The sequence below is a fragment of the Quercus lobata genome, chromosome 2, assembly GCF_001633185.2.
Source record: "Quercus lobata isolate SW786 chromosome 2, ValleyOak3.0 Primary Assembly, whole genome shotgun sequence".
Classification (NCBI taxonomy): Eukaryota; Viridiplantae; Streptophyta; class Magnoliopsida; order Fagales; family Fagaceae; genus Quercus; species Quercus lobata.
In genome coordinates this window covers 1117833-1140188 of record NC_044905.1, presented here as the reverse complement: position 1 = coordinate 1140188, position 22356 = coordinate 1117833, and the positions used below count along the sequence as shown (strand labels likewise).

General features: G+C 35.1%; 2 protein-coding genes and 1 pseudogene across 6 annotated transcripts; 2 read left to right on the top strand and 1 right to left on the bottom strand.

Annotated features, from left to right (window-relative positions):
- Nucleotides 1-2527: 2527 nt before the first annotated feature.
- On the bottom strand, nt 2528-3830 carry LOC115977764 (annotated as a pseudogene).
- Nucleotides 3831-10941: 7111 nt separating this feature from the next.
- Nucleotides 10942-13234, top strand: LOC115970592 (pathogen-associated molecular patterns-induced protein A70). Of its 2 annotated transcripts, none has more exons than XM_031090207.1 (2): nt 10942-12009; nt 12758-13234. In XM_031090207.1, the coding sequence occupies exon 1, from the start codon at nt 11080-11082 to the stop codon at nt 11995-11997; it is 918 nt and encodes a 305-aa protein (XP_030946067.1). In that variant the 5' UTR covers nt 10942-11079; the 3' UTR covers nt 11998-12009; nt 12758-13234. The 2 variants fall into 2 exon arrangements, with proteins under 2 accessions (XP_030946067.1, XP_030946062.1); XM_031090202.1 differs by having other exon boundaries at nt 10943-12012; nt 12760-13234.
- A 4102-nt stretch (nt 13235-17336) lies between these two features.
- Nucleotides 17337-21981, top strand: LOC115974142. Of its 4 annotated transcripts, none has more exons than XM_031094358.1 (9): nt 17337-17636; nt 17743-17842; nt 17948-18068; nt 18667-18788; nt 18900-19021; nt 20461-20620; nt 21065-21190; nt 21578-21611; nt 21704-21981. In XM_031094358.1, exons 1-7 carry the CDS (start codon nt 17483-17485, stop codon nt 21090-21092), a joined length of 807 nt encoding a protein of 268 aa, XP_030950218.1. In that variant the 5' UTR covers nt 17337-17482; the 3' UTR covers nt 21093-21190; nt 21578-21611; nt 21704-21981. The 4 variants fall into 4 exon arrangements, with proteins under 4 accessions (XP_030950218.1, XP_030950217.1, XP_030950219.1 ...); XM_031094357.1 differs by having other exon boundaries at nt 21394-21611; XM_031094359.1 differs by lacking the exon at nt 21578-21611.
- Nucleotides 21982-22356: the final 375 nt, after the last annotated feature.

The window sequence follows — 22356 nt, the reverse complement described above, 5'->3', positions numbered from 1 at the left end:
AGGAGTTGCTTAGCTGTGAATTACACTATTCAGACCACTTTCTCATCAATGCAGCTGATAAAACCGCTGCCCACCATTTAATGCAGAGGCAACAGGCTACTTCTTGCTAGAAACTTCCCCTACTCCTCATAATTCTCTTTCTTCAGCCAATCCTTCCCACCTGAAGCTCCTAGGAACCTTTTGCCTCTTCTCCTGTTATCCTTGGGTAGCCTCCCTCTTCGAACATGTAATGCACCAATATCCACTCTACATTTCTACAACCTTTTCCTCGGTCTTCAGGCCCTCATAATAGCCCCTTAAAACTTTGCCATTAATTCTGAGATAAAAGCAAGGTTTTAGTTACAAGACTTGATCTCACACGTACCACATGCATTCCCACGTGGTAACATCCTTTCACCTGTCTCCAACACACTCCTAGCGCTTCGGAATCCACGATCTCGTATTTATGGTGTTAGGCGGTTGCTTGTCCCTCCACGTTCTACGATGCGATGAGGATCCTACGGTCCTTGTTTCTCCTCACTTATGAGCAGGAAAATTATCGCTTATTTTTCACCCCTATATAAGGAGGACTTAAGGCTGGCTTTACCTCATTTATGCAAATTGGCGATTTGTGTTGAAGCAGCTTCCCGAGGAGAAATCTTTTCATTGCTCATAGGTGTGTTCATATTCCCATTTTTCTTTTGCACGGATTTACATTTATCTTACCATAAAACTCCATGGGTAGATTTGCTAAGCTAGTAGATACTCTCGAAAGCATGGCCACATTTAGGGTGCAGTATAGGATCCCTAACAATGTTGAACTCCAACACTGTGAAACAGGTGAATGGCTGGTCATGAACAGGCCTACTGGCTCCGTAGTCATTTCAATAATCGCCTTCATAGAAGATGAGATGGAAATTCCCATAGGAAGGGTCACTCGAGACTACCTAATGAACTACAGGCTCACCCCCACCCAATGCTCCCCAAATGTCTTTAGGGTCCTCGGATGTATAGACATGCTAAACAGAAAAATGGGGACCAACCTAACATGGTATGACGTAAACTGGGTACACAACTGTCAAAAGGGAGAAAAACTAAATACTACATTAAATGTAGAGTTCCTTTTGTTAGGTTAATCTCCTACCTACCTGACTCAAGCAAAGGTATGGACAAGGACTTCCTTATTGTCTCGGGAGACTGGCATGACGGATTGCACTGTCCTACTCGGGAAAGGGAACCAAGTAGGGTTCCCAAGGACCATAGACACATATAGGATCTTGCCTAACTCTTACAAGTTTTATTTTATTTTATTTTATTTTTTTTATAATTCCTATTGTTTTCATTGGCAGATGAATACCAAACTACCCCGTCCAAGCATCTGGTGAACTTTGCAGACCTAAACCGGATCCTCAAGTCAAAGATTGTTCTGCACAAAGGATGGTCAACTCTAAACTGTTCACGTCGTTCTCGGATACAAGCCTCTCACCAAATGCTTTCAAAGCCCAAAGAACGTCATTAGAGGCAGAGACCCTTGGCTGGCTTTAATAGACGTAGCTGTCCCAAGCTTCCTACTAGTTGAACATCTTTGGGATTCCGAGGAGGGTGTAAGCCGTTAACAACCCTAATCTGATCGGGGTTGACCTCAATCCCTCGGTGCATTATCATGTAGCCTAGAAACTCTCCCGAACTAACCCCAAAAGAACAGTTGGATGCATTCAAGCGTAGCTTATGTTCTCTCAACACTGAGAATACTTCTCCCAAACCCGCCAAATGTTCTACTACCTACCTTCTCTTTATCACCATGTTATCAATGTAGGCCTCCATATTCCTCCCAATTTGTGACACAAATATCCGCATCACCATTCTTTGATACGCGGATCCTATATTCTTAAGGCCAAATGACATCACTCGATAGTGGTAGTTCCCATTAGGAGCACAAAAAGCTGTCTTCTCCTTATCAAACAGTGATAAAGGTATTTGATGGTACCCTTGGAAGGCAACCAAAAAAATCATCCGAGGATGCCCCACTGTTGCATCCACCAACTGATCAATCCTAGGGAGGGGAAAAGGGTCCTTCGAGCAAACCTTATTCAGATTAGTGAAGTCCACACACATACGCCACTTGAAAATATCGCCCCTCATCCTGCCTTATTACCACCTTCTTCAGCTCCTCGGATGACTCTCCACATGCCTTGGACTACTGCCCCTTACAGAGCCCTTTAGTTACTATGGAACTTGATCCTTTGCTGCCATAACAGGATCTGTAGGATGCTTTGTAATTACGGACACCAAACATTGTTTAGCCATTGCCTAGCTACCAACCAGCTCCCCCACTCTCCCTCGAGTGGGATACTTGACTTTCAGAGGCAAGGTTGAAGACATTGCACCCATAGCATGAAGTTAGGGTCTAACTAAGATAGTTGTGTAAGGGGAGTAGGCTTCAACCACAAAAAAGTTCACATGCACCTCCTCGACCCCAGCTTGCACGGGTAACCTTATTATTCCACGGGGGATTACCATCCTCCCGTTAAAACCCATCAAGGGTGAATCATACATTTCCAGGTCTTCGAGTTTCAAAATTTAACCCCTTATACAAGTCATGGTACATGACTTCTACTCTGCTTCCCTGTTTAACTAGTACCCTCTTTACGTCATATCCACCGATCCTTATGGTAACCACCAAAGTATCATCATGTGACTGGAATGTTCTCTCTTTATCCTCCTCAGAGAAACCCAAGGTAGGGGTGGCCATCACTTTGGCTCTCTTAGGGGCCTGGTCTCTGGTCTCTATGTCAGGGCCCCCAACCATAGACATGACCCTAGAACTCACCCCAACATCACTCCCTAGCTTGGCAAAAATCACATTAATAGTGCCCAACGCTAGGCGAGGAACACCATCCTTATGAAACCCAACTCCCGAGTGTCCGATTTGCCCTGTAAGCCAATGTAAGAACTGATTGAGCTTCCCTGCCTTCACCAATTGATTCAAGTGATCACACAAGGTCCTGCAGTCCTCTGTTGTATGTCCTCTATCCTGATGGTAATGGCAATAAAGGCTTTGGTTCCTTCTAGATGAATCCTTCACCCATCTTATTGGGTCATTTGAAATATGACTCATTTTTTATCTTCTCCAATATTTGATACACTGGCTCTTTAAACAGAAAATTGGCCAATTAGGCCCCCGTGGATGACATCTGATTAGAGAAATCTCTTCTAGGCCGATTATTATGATGTATTTCTCCCCAAGGATCCTTCTTTTTTAGGAACATCTTAACTTTACCTTTTCCCTGTACTTGATCCTCCTTTACCCACTTATATTTATCTATACGATCCATAAGCTGACGCATATTCAAAGCAGACTTCAATGACTTCCTCAACTCATGCTCTGTAGGGAGGCCAACCTTAAAGGTTCTCATTGACATATCGTCAAAGTCCCCATCTATCTCATTATAAGTTTCCCAATACCTATCCGAGTAAGTCTTGAGGGTCTCTCCTTCCCTCATCGCCATAGACAATAGAGAATCTACTAGCTTGGGGACCCTACTGCACATTATAAATTTAGCATCGAATGCCCTCGTCAGCCCCTCAAAAGACCCTATTGATCCCTTCTCCAAGGCATCAAACCAACGCATAGTTATTGGCCCAAGGCTGGAGGGGAAAACTTTGCACATGAGAGCCTCATTACCAGAATGAACTGCTATCTTCCGGTTAAAGTGACTGACATACTCCATGGGATCAGTCCTCCCATTGTAAATTGTGAAAGTTGGCTAGGGAAACCGATGAGGGAGCCTGGCCTTGTTAATTCTCCTAATAAAAGGTAACTTAGAAATTTGCTATAGGGCTTTACTCATTGCATCATTCCCCATGCCACGGTGGGAAGACCCCTTCTCATGCCTGTTTCTATTCTTTTTCAACTTATCCTGGCTTAAAGACGCAAAGTAGGACTCACTAGACGAAGTTCTGGACCTATGGCGATATGAGCAATCCCTGCTTCCCCCTAACCTATCACTTGGTGATGATGGTGGACTTCTCCTATCACGCTTCCTACATCTCAACTTTCTGTGCAGGTGATTTATCTCCTGTTGCAACTTCTGTGTCTCCTGATCATGTGAGACATGAATCCTTGTCCTTGAATGACTTTGCTCAGTACAGTCTGCGTGGTAAGACTCTACCATAACGCTTGGAGTGCATTGCCTATCTCTCCTTCGCTCCAAGTTAACAAATTGGTTCTCCCTTTGTGAGCCAACCAATTCTTCCCTATCCCAACCTACGTTAGCCATGACTCCTTAGGACAACTCCACAGCACCTTGAGGTTTCCCATAGATGGCGCCAATTTGTAAGGACCAAAAAATTTGGCGGCCTAGGCCCATTTAGAACAGTGGGTTTATACAGTTCAACTATGACCCAAATGAATAGATTTGTAAGAGAGGGAATCAAACAATAAGAGAGGGCCTAGCCCGAGGATGGAAATAAGGAAAAAAGACATTATATTATAGAATTTGTGAGCAAATGTCTAAGTACAAGACTGCCTGAGTAAGCCAATGATACACAGAAATATACATTGCTCACTCTCTTCTCTCAATATTCTTCTTGTTACTTTTTCTTTTGATATTTGTGTCCAATCCCCTTTCTATGAGAACCATCTTTTTCTTATATACTCTCTCCACTTCACATCCTAACCCCTATCTTTACCTAACAAATTTCTCCTAGCGACACCTGTCCCTTTAAACATCTAAGGAAGGTGGTAGAAAGAGTTGCTTAGTTATGAATTACATTGTTCAGGTCATTTCCTCATCAATGCAGCTGATAAAGCTGTTGCCCATCATTTAATGCGGAGGTAACAAACTACTTCTTGCTAGAAACTTCCCCTACTCCTCATGATTCTCTTTCTTCAACCAATCCTTCCCACCTGAAGCTCCTAGGAACCTTTTGCCTCTTCTCCTCTTATCCTCGGGTAACCTCCCTTTTCGGACATGTAATGCCCCAATACCCACTCTATAGTTCTACAACCCTTTCCTCGGTCCTCGGGCCCCCACACTACCTATCTAACAACCATGGTCCAAAAAATGCTTCACTCTATGTCTATGAATGTGTCCTTAAAAAAAAGTGTCTTTTATTTTGTACTGTTCAAGTAACACCTTTGTAATGGAATTTGATCATTGCTAATTTGATTGATCACTCTAGAAGAAATTGGGATATGCATGAAATCTGCACATTATGTGATCATTATGCAATAGTAATCAAGATTTTGGAAAATTTTTAGATACTCTCGGAGTACAAAGAAATTGTGCTCCTTCCTCTCACATTCATAATGGACCCCATCATAAATGTGAGAGAAAGAAGCACTATTCTCTGTACTCTAGAAATACCTAAAAATTATTCATTTGAAAGATAATAGAATCATCTTAGCTTGAATAGAATGATTATTGTATTTTAGTGAAATCAGGCAATCAACCCACGTCTGAAGTTTGGAATCAATTGTGGCATAACAAGTTCCGTAAAAGGCAAAAAGATGTTCCTTTTCATTTGAGGATTGATGCATTTTGTGTTTCCCCTCTGATGTCACATTCCAGTTACACCAAACTTAGAAGACCATGCATGTGTGTGGATTGAGATCAACACCTAATGCAATTGCAATTAATGGATGAGGTTAAGGGTTGTAAAAAGAAACTTTCAATTTCAATCATTAAATTAAAAATATTAAAAAGAAGTAAAAAAGTTAAAGTTAGAAAGTTAACAAAGTCCCAACAGCTGCAACACCTTGTGGCCAACAGCAGGCTCCCACCGCGAGCAGAGATTTTTCGAGGTGTGCATATGCTGGCCCAAAAACCCTATAGGAAACCAAAAAAAAAAAAAAAAAAGAAAGTAAAGAAAGTTTTAACAAAAAAAAAAATTTGTGAGAGAGAAGTAGGTAATTGCATCTAATCTCTATCTTTGTGTGATCAAACTCAAGAGAGTATTGCACTTGATCTTAATTCTTGTGTGATCAAACTCAAGATGATGAACTTCACCTTTAGAAATTTTTTTTGTCGGGTCTAATAGAAACTCTAGACTTTCATTCAACTATTTAAACTTACTAATCAATAAATGATTTCAATTTATGCAAATGTGTGTAACACCGCACTTTTATCCGTACTAGATCTCAAAATACAATACACACACACACTCATACATACATAAACGATGTGATTGAACCTACTATGTCTATTCCAAGATTGTTCTTATAAACTAGGTGGGTTGGCCAATTGGTTGGACACTTGGTCTTAAAGTGCTTGTCCTAGGTTCGACTGGGTGTGCTCCCCAATTCGAGTCCGAGTACTTGCACTTTGAAAAAACTCTTTTGGCTAGCGATTTACCCCACTAAGGTCCACCTGTCGTGAACAGTGATTAGTTTTTAGTTGAAAGTTTTGAAGATATACAGTGGAAAGAAGAAAAAAAAAAAAAAAAACATTGTTCTTATAATTAAACCAAAATTTCAATAAGTGGCTTTTTGGATATAAAGGAGATTTAATTTCAATTTTTTTTTTATTTTTTTTTTTTTTATCATTTAAGGTAAACTTGAACCTACCATTTGATCTTTTACAACTTTTGAGTTAGACCTAGAAGAGGTCCATCCAAAAAAAAGGAAAGGATTACAAAAAAGACAATTTCTAATTTTGGCTTCTTTTTTTTTTCTTTTTTCTTTTTTTGTGTGGATATATTGCAAGTTGCAACCCAAAAGGAGTAAAAAGGCAGGTGAAGTTAGCTTTTACACTTCCCCATGTCAAGCCCAAGTGTGTGGTTCAATACAAAATAAATGGCTCAGCTTTAAGTCTGAATTGACTACTGAGCTTCACACCACGATCTTTAGAATTTTTGAATAAAGAGCCCAAAGTTTCTAGGGCAAGCCCAGTTATTATGCCCAATCAAGTGAGTAAATGCTGGCATGGCATGAGACTCAGAATGTGTTAAGTATCACTATCTTTTTTTGATGAACCGTTAAGTATCACTATCAAGATAGTCACGGAAGTAAACATTTTGGATATGAAAGCCCATTTGAATCAATTAATGATTTTAGGAAAATTGGTCAATGTTTATTGTCCTGTACTGCTGTTCAACCTATAGTCTCCAAAATTATAATTTGGGTTAAGTTCTACTTTTGTCAAAAGATTTTTTATTTTATTAGTCTTCCGATAATTGAAAATGTATCAATTTTTTTTTTAGAAACGAAAATGTATCAAATTTTTACGTAATTTTGCCATCATAACAAAACACCATGTGTCTTTCCCAATTTTGTCACGTAAGCGAGATTTATAATAACAAAAATACAAAAAGATTAATTCAATATGTCATTAATTTTCTATATGGTCAAAATAAACTTTTTAAATTGAGAAATGATATGTCTACAACATTTTTACAACAATTTTACAACAAATCCTAAGTGGCAAATTGTTACTAGTTGTTATTGTTGGGACAAAAAAGTAATCTTAGCATTAATTTGAAATTTAAACCAATAACAACTAACCACCTATGATTTGTTGTAAAAATGTTGTAGAAATGTTGTAGATGTAGCATCTCTCAAATTTTAAAGATTAACATAAAACTTGACTCAAATTTAGTAACTAAACATATACTCTTACCTAACATTTTTATTTATTAATACTTGATAAAAATATCTGGCGTCAAAAGCCTTGTAACTAAATTGACACCAACCCATGTACAAAATGCTTGGGGGTATAGAGAGAAAGAGTTTGAGCTACGATTTCACTTACGTAAGTATTCTTCAATATATATATTTTTATACGTTAGATATTCATTTCCCCGGGTTGTTGAGTAAATTCATCGCTATCTTTAAAAATAATCTTTATCCCAGAATGACATCAGAAGGTTAGTTAATCTGATTAGATTCCTCGTCTCAAATGGCAACAAAAATGGGCAGTTCAATGATTAACCATGTCTTACTATAATTTGAAACCTACTAGCAATTGAAATTTGAAAATCCACTTATAAAAACCTAATGGGGTTTATTAGGAGTTGGAGAAAGAGGAAATCATTCAAGTTCCTTTTTTTAATGAACATATAATATTAATAAGTATAAATTATTCGTTTATAGGTCCCGTTAACGGATGTCCTTATAATATTTATGGGGAGTAAAAGACCGGGAAGTCCATGTCAACATCTACATTGGGCCAAGGGCCCATTCTAAGGAAGAACCCCTCCTCGGCCATGGGAAGAATCCCTCCTCGGCCAGGTATAGCTGAGGACCAAGGAAATGGCTTATCATTGAGAGAGGCACTCCGGGTCACTCTATAGAACAGGAAAAGTACTAAAACAGAAAATGACAATGGAGAAAAGGGAAATGTCTAAGAGAAATGTCTAAGGGAAAAGCTGCCATTATTGCATCTAGTACCTTGCACCTGACATAACCATGCTTCTCTGCCTTTACAATCACTCTGCTGCCATTATTGCATTCAGTGTCTTATACCTAATGTAGCCATGCTCTTCTGCCTTTACAACCACTCTCAACAACTTGAGGGGAGGGCTAATGGGACAAGTATCTGCACTATGGACCCAATTCAGGAAGAAGAAAACTACTATAAAAAAGGGTGAAGGGAGGCAGAAAAGGGGGGCTGAAACCCCTATCACTCCAGAGGCTCCAGAAAAAGCTCCTCGATCCGTGCCGAAAACCAATCCTCCATGATAAACCCAGTTCATCCTGGCTTCACTGTGATAAACACCATGTTAGCTGTTGCTCATGCACTAAAACCTAGCTCTTCGTCCCACTCTCTACAAATTTATTGTACCGGGCTCACTGGTCCAAGATCCTATACATTTTGGGCTTAGGTTGCAAAACGTGACCCTACAATATTTGTTAATGAATCATTTTATAAAAATTTTAATAACACTTTTATAAAAAATAAATACAATTGTAAAAAAAAAAAAAGTCAATTGTTTTTTTTTTTAAATAAAACATTTCTAAAAATATTTTCTAAACTAATGTTCTTAAGGAATTTGTTAACTTCTCCCTTCGTTTATATCAAACTAGTTTATAACCAATTATTGTGATATAAAAAATGCTTATGACCAATTCTTTTTGGAATCTTAGAGTCTGTTTGGATACTACTTATTTTGCTGAAAACTGAAAACTTATTATTGAAAACACTATAGCAAAATAATTTTTAAGTTATGAATAGTGCTTTGGGACCCAAGATTTACCTAGAAATTTGCGTTTTCACAAGTTTAGCTGGACTGTGAACAGTGTTATAAGACCCAACCAAAAAGCAAAACGCAACTTCATTTCTATGCAAACACACGCTTAAACTCAAACTAAAAATAATAATTATTATGAGGGTAATGACATTGCAAGTTCCATACCAACCTAGTGTGGTCCCTCAAATAGATCATACTCTACCCCAAATAGATCAATGCTCTTAAAACATCGTGTGAAATTTTTTGGTAGTTTGATTAGTTATGTATGCGTTTGGTGTGTTTGGTGAGTTTTTAAAAATAAATCTGCGCTTCTAATCAATTTTAACAAATTAATAAAAACGTCAGTGACATGTTACATGTATAATGCCAAAGAAACATCCAAATGCCCTAAACAATGCAAAGTGGAAGTGCTTGAAAAGGCCAAGAAGAAATTCCTAGCATGTTGTCTATGTAATATTTTAGAGAAAATTTGTCGATATAATTCTTGTATCATAAATTTTACAATTTTGATGTGACCAACTAAAAATAGAAAGGTCTATGTAAAAGTTATAGATAACCATTCATAGTTTGTCACATCAAGATTGTGGCAATAATCTTAACACAAAAGTTGCAATTTAAAAATAAATCAATATTTTATGAAAAGTTTTCTCTATTAAATAATTGTTGTATACTCTATTTCTTTTAAAATAGTAATACTAACCAAAAAATGAGGAACTGATAACCCTTCATAAATATATGACTTGACATGATTGACAAAATTAATATACGTCAATTTATGTATACTTATAGTTAAAGAGAAATTATTGCATTTGTACTCTTTCCCCCTATCACAAGAAGTAGATCCCATCCATGAGTTCTAAATGGGGATCATAATTTTCTACTTGAACTTATTTAGATTTTAATTAAGGTTCGGACCAATTTTGACTGGTTTGATACTTGTTTTAATTTAGTTTTTGGTTCATAAGTTTTGCAACCAAAACCCTTTGATTTGTTTGTCAAGCTAGTGATATGGTTTTCTTCAATGCGTATTCTTATCATATTATACATTATTGCAATACTAAATTTTTGGTAAACTAAACTTTTGAAGTAGTACTATTATTTGCTCATCTTAAATAAATGACATGTTTAATTAATGGAACTTATTATTAAAAAAAAAAAAAAAAAAAAAAAAAAAAAAAAAAAAAAACGAAGAAAGGAAACAGTTGTAGAGTACAATTAGTTGGTTTAACTTTGGTGTTCCATGTCACCCTTGTCTATGGAAGAGCCTTTTGCAAGTATTTATATAAGTTTGGAGCCACAAAACCTAAAAAAACCTAAAACTTTGGCGCCACAATTTTATATTATAAAATGTTTTACCATGATTGAAGTGGCAAGTTATCAAAAATTGATGATAAAGTGATGGGTTCAACAAGGGAAATTAATGAAAACTTGTCTAAGTCTAATTTTGTGAAAATTTTTGTAAATGCAGCATTAATGTTGTGCAAATGATTAACCTAGATTTTTCTCTTCTTTTGCTTGTTCAAAGGAACTAGTCTAGAATAGATGAAAAGTCTGGTTTTTAAGTCCAGGCTGCAATTCCTAGCCTGTCACCACTCACCATCACCTCCCTCTATTAAAATCCAACTACAACCTCACATTTTCTCTCAACCACACCCCACCCCTTCTCTTTTGTCAGTTTATCACAGGCCCATCATACATTGACACGTGTCCCTACAGATCCTGAAAATAATTGAGAATATCCTCACAAAGAAAAATACCCCAAACTAATTAACCAAAATATCCCTCCAAATAGACCCCTCTCCTACCCTCTCATTCTCTTTAGTCTTTTTCTTACCTCTCACACACTCTCAAAGTCCCCAAGTCCTAAACTTTGCAATTCATTCTCCTTCACTCTTAACCAAAAGAAAAGCCATGTTTGAAGAATCCACTTCCTTTATACCTTCAATATGGGCTTCCATGAACAGCTGGTTCACACCCACTGTTCTCTTTGTCCTCCTCAACCTCATGATTGGCACCATTGCCATTACTTCAAGACAAGGAAACCAACAACACCAACAACGCCAACAACAACAAGAAGCTCAAGACCAAGGATACCCACAACTTGCTAGATCTCCATCTGTGTTACAAAGGCTCAAGTCCATCAATTTATCCAACTACTATAGATCCCCACAACCAACCACCACCACAGACTTTGACCAAACCCCAGAATCAAACACCCATTACACTCTCAAACACACCCATCAACAAGAACAACAAGAACAACCCCAACTTACCAGATCTCCTTCTCTGCTTCACAGGCTTAGGTCCGTCAACTTCTACAACTACTTGTCCTCAGACTCCAACTTTTCACAATCCCAGACCACCACTTTGCACAAAACCCAAGATTCAGACACCCATTACACTTTCCAACAACATCAGCAACAAGAAGAAGAATTAGAAGAATCGGATGAGCTATCCCAAGATGAGGATCAAGAAGAAGAAGAAGAAGAAGAAGAGCAACGGAGCCTGGATGAGATATACATGCAGCTAAAGGGGTCTAATGTTTACCCGAGCAAGTCTGATGCAACGCCAACCTCTTGGGAGGTACCAACAAAGCAGACGAGGAAGATAAAGAAGTCTACGAGTGTAAAGTTAGCGTCTTTTCACTATGAAGAGGAGGAAGATATTAACAATATTGAGAGTCGCAGGCCTGCTACAGTGAGAGAAGGGAAAGTTAGTGTAACGGAGGATGAAGAAGTGGATGCCAAGGCTGATGATTTCATCAACAAGTTTAAGCAGCAGTTGAAGTTGCAGAGGCTGGATTCGTTAATTAAATGGAGTGGGAAGTAAAGTAAAAAAGTAAAGGTAAATTTGGTTACTTTCTGGGGGTTTGTTTCTGTATTCTTGACTAAGGGTATGTTTTGTTTAGTCAAGAAAGGAAAAAAAGAAGGGATTGGATAAAAAAGTTAAGGGGTTTATTGGGTATGTGATGTAGATCTATTCTATTGCTTTTATGCTTGTTGGAACTATTTGCTTCATGTGCAATTATTAGTTCTTTAACTAAACTACTCATAATTTCATACTAGTTTAATTTGGTTGTTAATTTGAGGGACATCAAGGATTGATGTACGATCAATAGTATAATACACTGGCCACTTTCATATATTGTACAGTGTACTATGTATCAACCATCAAGTCATCAACTACTCAAATGATTGACATTGTTAAAGTTCAATTGAGAGAATTGTGAATTGCCCTCAAATGCTTAACTAAGTTTGTCTATTTCCATTTCTTTTCCATGATGATGTTAGGAGAAAAAGGTGACATTTAGCCTTTGTCTGCAGATAAAGCAATCATTTTATAAATATAGAAGGGTCCTGACAGTCACTAATTAACAAATGTTTGCCTATGGTTTTGAGCCATTTTTGTCCATCTGTACTGCAATTCTAGGGAAGATTTTGCTGTGCATTGGGGCCATTTTGGTCCATATGTCTTCAGGAAAAAGAAAATGCTAAACTAATTACCAATTTTATTATAATAAAAGCATCAATATGTATTTGTTTGTGTCAATTTGGCTTCTCCATCATGCTTATCCCTATAATATGGTGGCAGGTCATGTTGCACGTGGGGGATTTTATTTGGCTACTTCGCTATAACACCATTTTGAGGTGTGGAATATTTTATTACTAGAAGAGTGGGAGCTACTAAAATAAGCTTATAAAAACTGCAATCGGCCATAGAAGTCACTTTTCTGTGGTCCTTAATAGGATAAATGGTTTTATTTGAAGGACCACTTTGTCACTCTTCTTTTAAGCATTTGTGGGTCCAAATTATAAAAGTTTTAATGGTGTGCTTAAAGCACAAATGCTTATTGTTAGCGGCTGGATTATATTTTTATAGCAAGAAGTGACATTCAAGCTACCAATGCCACAATGTTGTTGTCTTCTTGAAACTTCTTGGATAGGAGGTGACCTATTATCAATCATCTTTGTGCGTTCGGAACTTTTGGATTTTGTTTTTCATTGAAAGTTTAGTTGTATAAAGTCAGCAAAAACATAATTGTACTTGATAATTGTATTAAAAAAAATGCCGGGTCCATTTGGTATGTGTGTTTAAATAATAGTTTTTAGTTTTTTTAGAAATATGTGTGGGTGAAAAAGTATGTAAAAATATGTGTAATGTTGTTTAAAAACTTAAAACATGTGTTTAAGTTCATGTTCCAAACACCTGGAAGTTTTAAAAAGCTATATAACAACAATTAAGCTTTTATTTTAGTCTGTAAAATTTAGGGTGATGAAAAAAACACTATATATAAACAATGAACTAAAAATTTAAAAGAATCAGAAGCTTGTTTAGGAGGAGCTTATTTTAATTGGCTTGTTGAGCTCATAGTGACAATGAGCTAATCCAAATTACAGCTTTGCTTAAAGAAAACAAAGAGGGTAAAGTTTGAAACTTCATAAATGGAATAAGCTGAAAATAAGAAATGGGAGTCAAAAGTGTCAAACATGAAAGTAAAATAATAATCTTTTTTGTTTTTGTTTTGTCCTTGTGATGAAAATGCGGGGACCCTCTATATCTGGTTTAATCTGTGCTTCTGAAAAAAATCATAAATGCATTGTAAAAGTGGTGAAGAATAATAGAATGCTTCTGAGTCTGGCCAAGAATAAAGTTGCTATATTTGTAGTATATTTCTTCTCTTCCTCTTCTTCTTCTTTCGGCTTTATTAAAACTGTTGCAAGAAAAAAGAATTTCAGATAGATGGGGCTTGATATTCCATTGAGTTCAATAATAAATTGATTAATTGAAAACTAAAGAGGGTGAGATCTGATTGTAGAAGAAGCAACGTTTGATGTTGATTCAGGTCCAGCTTATATGATCTCAAAAATTATGCCTAACGGGTTTTGCTAAAATCTCTTTCACAAAGTCATGTTACCATGTGCTAAAGCTGTCATCCTTGTGGCAAATAAACATTTGAGTAAGTTTTTCCCTCTAAACCAAAAAAACAAAAACAAAAACAAAATCCTTTCAAATTCCATAATTTTGGGAAATTTAATATAATAAAAAAAACACCTAACTGAACATATTTCACAATTCACACATTTTTTTTTCCTAAAGAGTAGATCACAACTGTATTGAACCAAAAAAAAGACATCTTATTGATGTATAATATGAGTGGTATCCTTGGTTTTTTTTTTTTTTTTTTTTTGAAAAATCTGAAAATTAAGAAGATTTTATTGAAACTGTACAATGTCAATGCATACGTGACATAGTATTAGGCACAATTATCACCTCAGCATATTTGTGAATTTTTCTATATCTCTACTATTAGTCGCCATCGAGGACTATGTCGGGGCCAATCAACATAATTTATTTTCAGAGCCAAAAATAATAATAAAAAAAAAGAAAAAAAAAAAAGATCTCAGTGTCAGTGTGTCACCATTACAGGTCTTCGAATTGTACACAGGCAAGCTCTAGAAGACTTCTAAGTGCTAATGTCTATCTCTTTGGAATATGACCAGTCGGTCAAGGCAGTGCCGCTTTCCTTTCCTTTTCGAAGGTTTGAATTTTTTTCCAACTATTTCTATGGGGTTGTTAATGTGTCAAGGATCAATTTTTGTTTGGTTATCTAACCATTGGTACTGGGTGTATTTTTTTCCACTTTACCTTAAATTTGTCAATTTCAGTTTGGCAAGTTTGGATTGCATTATTTGATATTTTAGTGATGAATCATTTACACAATTGCTATAGCATGTGGCAAAGCTACGATTTTGGTTTTTAAAATCTGAAATTGGTAATGAACTATCTTATATTTTTTTCAATTTAATTACTGAAAATTTTGAATATGGTTTAATGTTACCTTTACCTTTACTTTCATTGGAATGATTTCTATAAATTTTGTTTTACAAAGTAAGCAATGCAATCTATGGTTAATTTGTACCCTTAATGAGAGAGCAAAAGTTTGGAAGGATACAAGATCTAAATTGACATAAGCGATAATTCAACAATGAAATTGAACTGTAACTTATAATTTATAACAAAATAGTAATTGTTTATCCTTAAGCATTTTATATAAAAATTGGGTTTGGCATGGTCAATATACAGCCATAAATTAAAAATAATACACTAAATATTTTATTCGGGTGAATAGTAAAAGTGTAAAATTTAAGGTGAAAAGGTGAATAATGTTCTCTCAAAAAAAAAAAAAAGGTGAATAATGTGTTGGAGGATGGGAGTGTTTGACAACTGATAGTCATAGGCTCATAGGCTTAAGTGCTTACAGCCTGGTCTCCACCGTACTAAACTGAGATGGCCCAACTTAATGTGGCCCATTAATTTTTTTCCTCTATATCCAACATTTTATAGATTTGATTTGATTGTGACCACAAGTATCACGAGCCGCTTGATTCAACGGTCCAAAGAAAATGAGAGATTATTGTGTATTTTCCTAATATTATAAATGAGGAGAGTAGGTATTTATAATATTTTGAAAGTATTTAATAATTATTCAAAAAAATATTAAGAAGAATTTATTATCTTTTTCTTCATAATTTATTGAGGATATTGGTGAATAACGATTAGTGTAACATAACTCGGTATAGGCTCATTATTAATGATAGTTTTAATATATATCAAACGATTCATTAAACCCATCAAAAAAAAAAAAAAACGATTCATTAAAAAAAAAGAAAAAAGAATTATGCCACTTAAATAATTGGGAAAAAAGAACTGAATTTTTTTGTCATAAAATTGATTAAATCTTATAAGGCACTCTCCCACTATAAAAATAATAATATTTCTATGGTTTAAAATTAAAATTACTTTAAATTGATCCTTTTCATTTTCAAAATTTTAATTACAGTATAAACTATTATAGCAATATTAACGCGTTCCTTCCATCAACAAGTTGTAACGATGTTAACGCGTTCCTTCTATCAACATGTGGTAACAATGTCAATGACAAAAATATGATGGACGATGATGGTACCATGGAAGCGACGTATATGAAGGAAATGTAAAGCTCGCAAAGCATAATTTTTAAGGTACATTTATGCCTTTACAAAAATAAAATAATAAAAATCAATTCATCCAAGCAGGCATCATTGTCAATCATGTAAAGTTGTTAGTTTTGAAAATTGATTAGGGGTCTTTGGTACTCTTGTTTGAATAACAGTTTTAGTGTTTAAACAATAATAATACTTTTAATGTATATTTCTATAATACTTAAACATGTATTTTTACAATATTGAAAATTAAACAATAATATTTAAAAACTGCTACCAATAGTATATTTGAAATTGTTTTCATATTAAAATGGTAGAAAATACAATATATTTTTATTTGCTTCACGAGTCAAAATTACACTTTTAACCCTTATAGATTAGTTGGAAGTTCGGGGGAGAGGAGAGTAGAGGACAAGAAAGTGGGGAAAGAGAGAAGATGGGAGGGAAATATGCATTTTATTACAGCAGCTATACTAAGCATGATTTTAAAAATCCGTATGGTCAAAAAACCATTTTTAGTTTTGGTTCTTGATATTTTTATTTTTATTTTTATTTTTAAAGTTTTTATAGGACCAAATTGGTATTCAATTTTCGGTTGAACTGGTGAGTGGTTCTGGTGCCACTACTTTGTGTACAAAGTAGTGGTACCAGAATTTTCCTGAACCGATTGGTTCGATTCATTTTTTTATTTATTTATTTATAATTTTTAGAATGATTCGATTTCAGTTTTTAAAACCATAATATTAAGTATTAATCATGAACTTGGACAGAAGACCTATTTACCATATTTTAGCCAACTAAGTTCAAAATATATATGATTGCTATAGATCTAATTGTATCCCAAGAATAAATGAAGATAATAGATGGTGATTGACAAGTTGTTGTGCCAGAAAAAGCAAAATAATTATTAAAAAAAATTAAAAAATTAAAAATTTAATGAAATATAGTATAAAATAGATAATCTTATGCGATGTTTTGAAAAGAAAGTATATATAAAAAAAAAAAAAAAGGTAAAATTTCATACTAAAATAGACATTTTTTTTTTTTAAAAATAAGTTGATTCGTGAATGCAGTTAAAGGGTTAAAAAAAAAAAGGAGAATATTTTAAAAGTGATATGAGAATTTGGTGAAATTTAACCCAAAAAAAAAAAGGCAAGGAAAGCAATATGAAAAGAAAAACGACATTCGAATATCAGAAAGCGCAGAACCAGCAGTGCGCAAAGGGACGGGAAAAAGATAACTTTGTGAAAAACAAATAAGAAAGTTCAGATTTTTACTGTCCCTCTGTCTCTCTCTCTAATAACATACACAAAATTACACACAGAAAGGTAATGGGGTGGGTGGTGAAACAGCAGCTTATGAGAGGGAAGAGAACTCGGATATGGGGAGGAGCATTGCTTTGTTGGCTTTGCCTCATGTTTGCCACTCCCAAAATCCCTCTCTCTCCGAAGCACCATCTTTATGCTGACATGCGCAATTTTCTCGGTAACCAAACACTACATCACCCATCTCTCTATATGTTTCTTTTATAGGTGTAATTGCTTGGTTTTTTGGCTAATTTGTGTGGTTTTGTTATCTGGGTGTTTGACAGGAGTGCCTAATACGTTGAATGTGATTACAAATTTCCCATTTTTGGTTGTGGGTGTTCTGGGTTTTGTTCTCTGTCTCCAAAGGAACTTTTTTAACATAATGTATTGGTCATCTTTTTGATCCTTTTTGTGTGATTGTTTTTTGTTGGTGTTTTTCTTTTTGGCGATTATATTTATGGGTTTTGTTTGGAAATGCATTTGGTGTAGTTTGCGAGGAGAGCTATGGGGATGGGCGCTATTCTATGCAGGAACTGCAGGGGTGGCTTTTGGGTCTGCTTATTATCATTTGAAGCCAGATGACAATAGAGTAATGTGGGACACGTTTCCGGTTAGCATTACTATACTGTTACAGCACTCTCAATTTTAGTTGTTTACATTACTTTTTTTTTTTAATTTATTTTTTCCTATGTTTGATTTCTAAAAATCTTAGATAAAAGAAAATATGATGATGTTGATTGTTTATTACTTTCTAGTAACAAAAGGCCTCCACTATAGTGCACCCAATTGAGTTTCAAATCAGTTAGCTCCCCTAATAAACTCTGTTGCCCTTGAATAAGGGACTTGGGTTCAATTCAAATCCTGCCTACAAAAAGAGTAATCATCGTGGAGCCTCTTGTATCCATGGTAAAAATAAAATAAAATTAGAGAAGCATAAAAATCTGTGCCTAATGATTGTCCTAGATTAGGTGAGTTTTAGTTTAGGTAAGATTTTTCCTGTTTTATTATTTCAGAAATAAACAGCAGATTGTCACAAAATTGTCGACATAAAATCCCTCTTCAGTTTTTGAGCAATCATATGGAGTAATCGATGGCTTAAAAAGGAAAAAAAATATGTAGGACCTGACCTCAAGAATTCCTAATTTTGATGTTCTTTTATTATTTTTGTTTTGGTCATGACTCATGTTATAGTACATCATTATGTGCAGATGATGATTGCGTACTCCTCACTTTTCTCTAGTTTTATAGTGGAAAGAATGGGGGAGAAGATTGGATTAAGTTCTCTATTTGCCCTCCTTTTATTTGCTTTTCTTAGCACAGCTTACGGAATGTAAGTTATTTGCTCTCCTTTTAGTATGCATTCTTTTTGTCTAATTTCTTCAAGTGTGTATGCTTTGAAATATACCTAAGTTCTCAGCTGAATATTGTTAGTTGGCTGCAGAACATATAATGATCTTCGGCTGTGCATGGCATTCCAGTTGATTCCATCGATGGCCATTCCAGGAATGATGTATGTGTTCCGATCTAAATATACTCACTCAAGATATTGGCTTTTTGCAGCAGGTATAACTGTCCTTGCAATATTTATTTTCTGTATTGCATCTTATATGTTAAGCATGGCAAGCCACTTATTTTCACGGTATTGCCCTGGGAAATTCCTGCTGCCATCTGGTTATTGAGCAACTTAAATGAAGGGAAAATTATTTCTAAAGAAATATAGTAATATAAGATACCTATTGAGGAACAGTGTGAACAAATACATCTGTGGAAATTCATTGGTATTGATAGAAATGTCTGACAAGCTACTGGAGCATAATATTTGTTGTATAAATACATATACATGTATATTAATGTGCATAAAACACAAGTTAAAACTTATTTCTTTAAAACCAATTATCATTAAACCTGAATTTACTATTAGAATATAATTAGGTGCACGAATCAGTTACAATAGAACTTTTTTCAGTGACATTTTAACTTTCAGAAGAATTGAATTACTTGAATGTGTCCAATGATGCCTTTAGGAAAGTTTAAAATGAGAATGAGGCAGAAGCTTTTCGTAGGAGATGTGGACTGTTTTGGTAATCTCTCTCCCCCCTCCACAAAAACCTCTCTCCCAGCTTTAGTTGGCCATTTTGCCTCCTGCAAGATATTTGTATAAAACTATATATAATGTCACGTGTGGAGGATGGTTGAAACGATTGAATTTTTGTCTTATAAAACCAGTTCTCTAAGTTAAATTAGTTCATGGAAGTTCTAGCATAGTTCTAATTACTAGGAATTAACCCAACAGGAGGAGCCTCAAGACTTCTGTCTTACATTCTGATAAGCATAAAGTGATTCTTTATTGAGCATTTTTTTGGTTTTAGAGGACATTTTACTTTAATGTAAATCTGTAAGGAAAAGAAAAGGGGAGCTTTTATGTGAGATTCCATGCCATAAAAAAAAGGTGAATTTTTATTCTTGGAGTAATTGGAGGGCGCATGCAGAAATGATTTGATTTTGCCGGAAGTATCAGTTTCTTGGTTGCAAAAATTTAGATTTAGCTCTTGTTTAGTGCTCTAGGGCACTTGCTCAATTCATAGGAAATGATTTCTTTTCTAGTAATTAGAAGGATGTACTGAAGTTTGCTTTCAGACCCCTGGAAAATGATGTTCACTAATTTCCTATTCTTTTCCTTTCTTCTTCTTTGCATGCATTTCTGGGTGAATAATAGCTTCCATTTGATTTGAATCTGTCTTTTTTTTTTTGGTTACTTCAATTTCTTCTTTTTGTTCTTCCTTTTTCTATTTGATAAATTTTTCTGGTTAGTTTCTCATCAACAAAATAATAATAATAATAATAATAATAATAATTGTGGTCTGTCATAATATCTTTCTGAGGAATTAATCAGAGTTATGAAATTATGAATTCTGATATGTCTATAATCTTGTCAATATATTTGTCATGCCTTACCCATGAGGTTGTTGGTTTATTTAAAATCTGGCAACACTTTGTTACAGGAATACACGTTCTAGCCAAATTTGAAGGTGTTGCTGACAGGAAAATATACCGTGTAAATCGTTACATTATCAGTGGGCACTCATTGGAGCATTTATGTTTAGCAATCGTCCCTGTTCTGCTGAGTATAATGCTCATGAATAGAAACATGAAATTTCAAAGGTACTTCAGTTTAGCTATTAAGTTAAACAAATTGTTTTGTGGGCATTTTAGTGTCTCATGGAACTGAAATTATTCGATTTTAGTGTTTTTTAATTGTTAGCCCATTTAATTAAACAAAAAATTTGTGACATCAAGGGTGTGATCACCTTTTTTGTTCTTTTTGGAAAAAGAGCGGGCCCGATTGGCCAGTGGGGCTTTAATGATCCTTACCCTAGTTTGTTATTCCAACTCCCATTTTGAAAATAAAATTTTTGAATTTACTTGTATATTTACTTTTTTACTTCACTTGATAACTATTGACTAATTACTGTGTAGAGAAAAGGTCAAATTGCTTCTTTTTTATATTGTTCTTATATGCGGCACTGTTGTGATTATATATACTTGCCGATACCTTAAACAAAAGTGATCTTCCTTGATCTAACATGTTATTGGGATTTACGACAGATTAGGCGATCATAAAGAACGTCCATGAAGAGAGTTGGAATGAGTAAATGACCAATGAAGGCTTATGAAGTGCATTATCTAAAGTGGAAACCTGGGAATTTTCAGTGGAGGATTAGATTATTGGAGGTAATGAGTGCTTTTATCATCCTTTTTTGCCAAGAACAACAGTGATTATATGTAATCAACAAATCTTTCTTCCTCATTGCTGTCCAGCACTAAGTTTTTTTTTGCTTGTTTAAAATCAAAACTGCGTCGGAAAGGAAATTGTATGCTTTTGTGCGGTCTCAATTTTGCAGTCATCTTGCTTTGAACAGAGGTTACCATTGCAGGACAATAGGTAATGCCAACTGCCAATCCGCTGAGTACCAGATCATGGAATGAGATTGTAGCTGTTATTTTTGAAAAAAAATTAGAAAGCATATAGAGGGTTTTCTTCATTTATTCCTTGTCTAATTTGTGGTGAATTGCACTCACCTCGTGGTTGGTGACAACTTAGTGATTGCTGCCATGTAGGAACTGTAGAAAACCACTGCCCTTATTACAAAAGGTATAATTGTTTCTTCTTCTATTTTAATGAATTTCTAATGACAATGACTATGACTTGCAGATTGTAATGTGGTGTATTATGATTGGTTTCAGGTTTAAGGAGACATGAAAGTTGTCAGAGAAGATCATACTTCCAATATTTTGTAACTTTTGAGTTTGATTGCCATGATATGTTGTACTAAATTCTACTATGATCTGCTAAGTAATGTTGAATACAATTTTCGAGCATCAAAGGCAATGATGAGATTTGATCACTCTCGGTGTCATTACATGACAACCAAGGCATGCTTCAACGTGCATTTTCAATAGTTCTTCTGTACATTGTCATGGATCTGGATTAGTGGCCAAATGTGTTGGTATTTGCATGTGGATTGTGGACTAGATGCATGCCCTTGTGTGGACGTCATATCTATGTTTTAACACGTTTAAAGTTTGGATAGAAACTGGTTGGAAGAATTTAAGTTTGGATAGAAACTGGTTTGAGGAAAATTCCTCCAACTTATTACGTACGTGTCGATTCAAGCAACCATTCGTGTGTATTTTTAGTCACATGATCTATTTAATAAATCATATAACTTGTTTAAATAATTTAATAAGCTATGTGATTTAATACACTTGGATGGATTTTCATTGGTTGGAGGAGATTCTTCTAACCCAATTTGTAAAAAAGTTTTTTTTTTTTTTTTGAGAGTTTCAACTTATGGCGTCCGCTCCTGATGATAGTTTTTTATCATAAGACCAAGACA

Excerpts from the sequence above, each read along its gene's own strand:
- LOC115974142 (XM_031094359.1), top strand. The coding sequence starts at position 17,483 with ATGGGGTGGGTGGTGAAACAGCAGCTTATGAGAGGGAAGAGAACTCGG. Across the intron at positions 18,789-18,899 it reads CTTAGCACAGCTTACGGAAT|AACATATAATGATCTTCGGC; the intron begins GTAAGTTATTTG and ends AGTTGGCTGCAG. Across the intron at positions 20,621-21,064 it reads AGAAACATGAAATTTCAAAG|ATTAGGCGATCATAAAGAAC; the intron begins GTACTTCAGTTT and ends GATTTACGACAG.
- LOC115970592 (XM_031090207.1), top strand. The coding sequence starts at position 11,080 with ATGTTTGAAGAATCCACTTCCTTTATACCTTCAATATGGGCTTCCATG.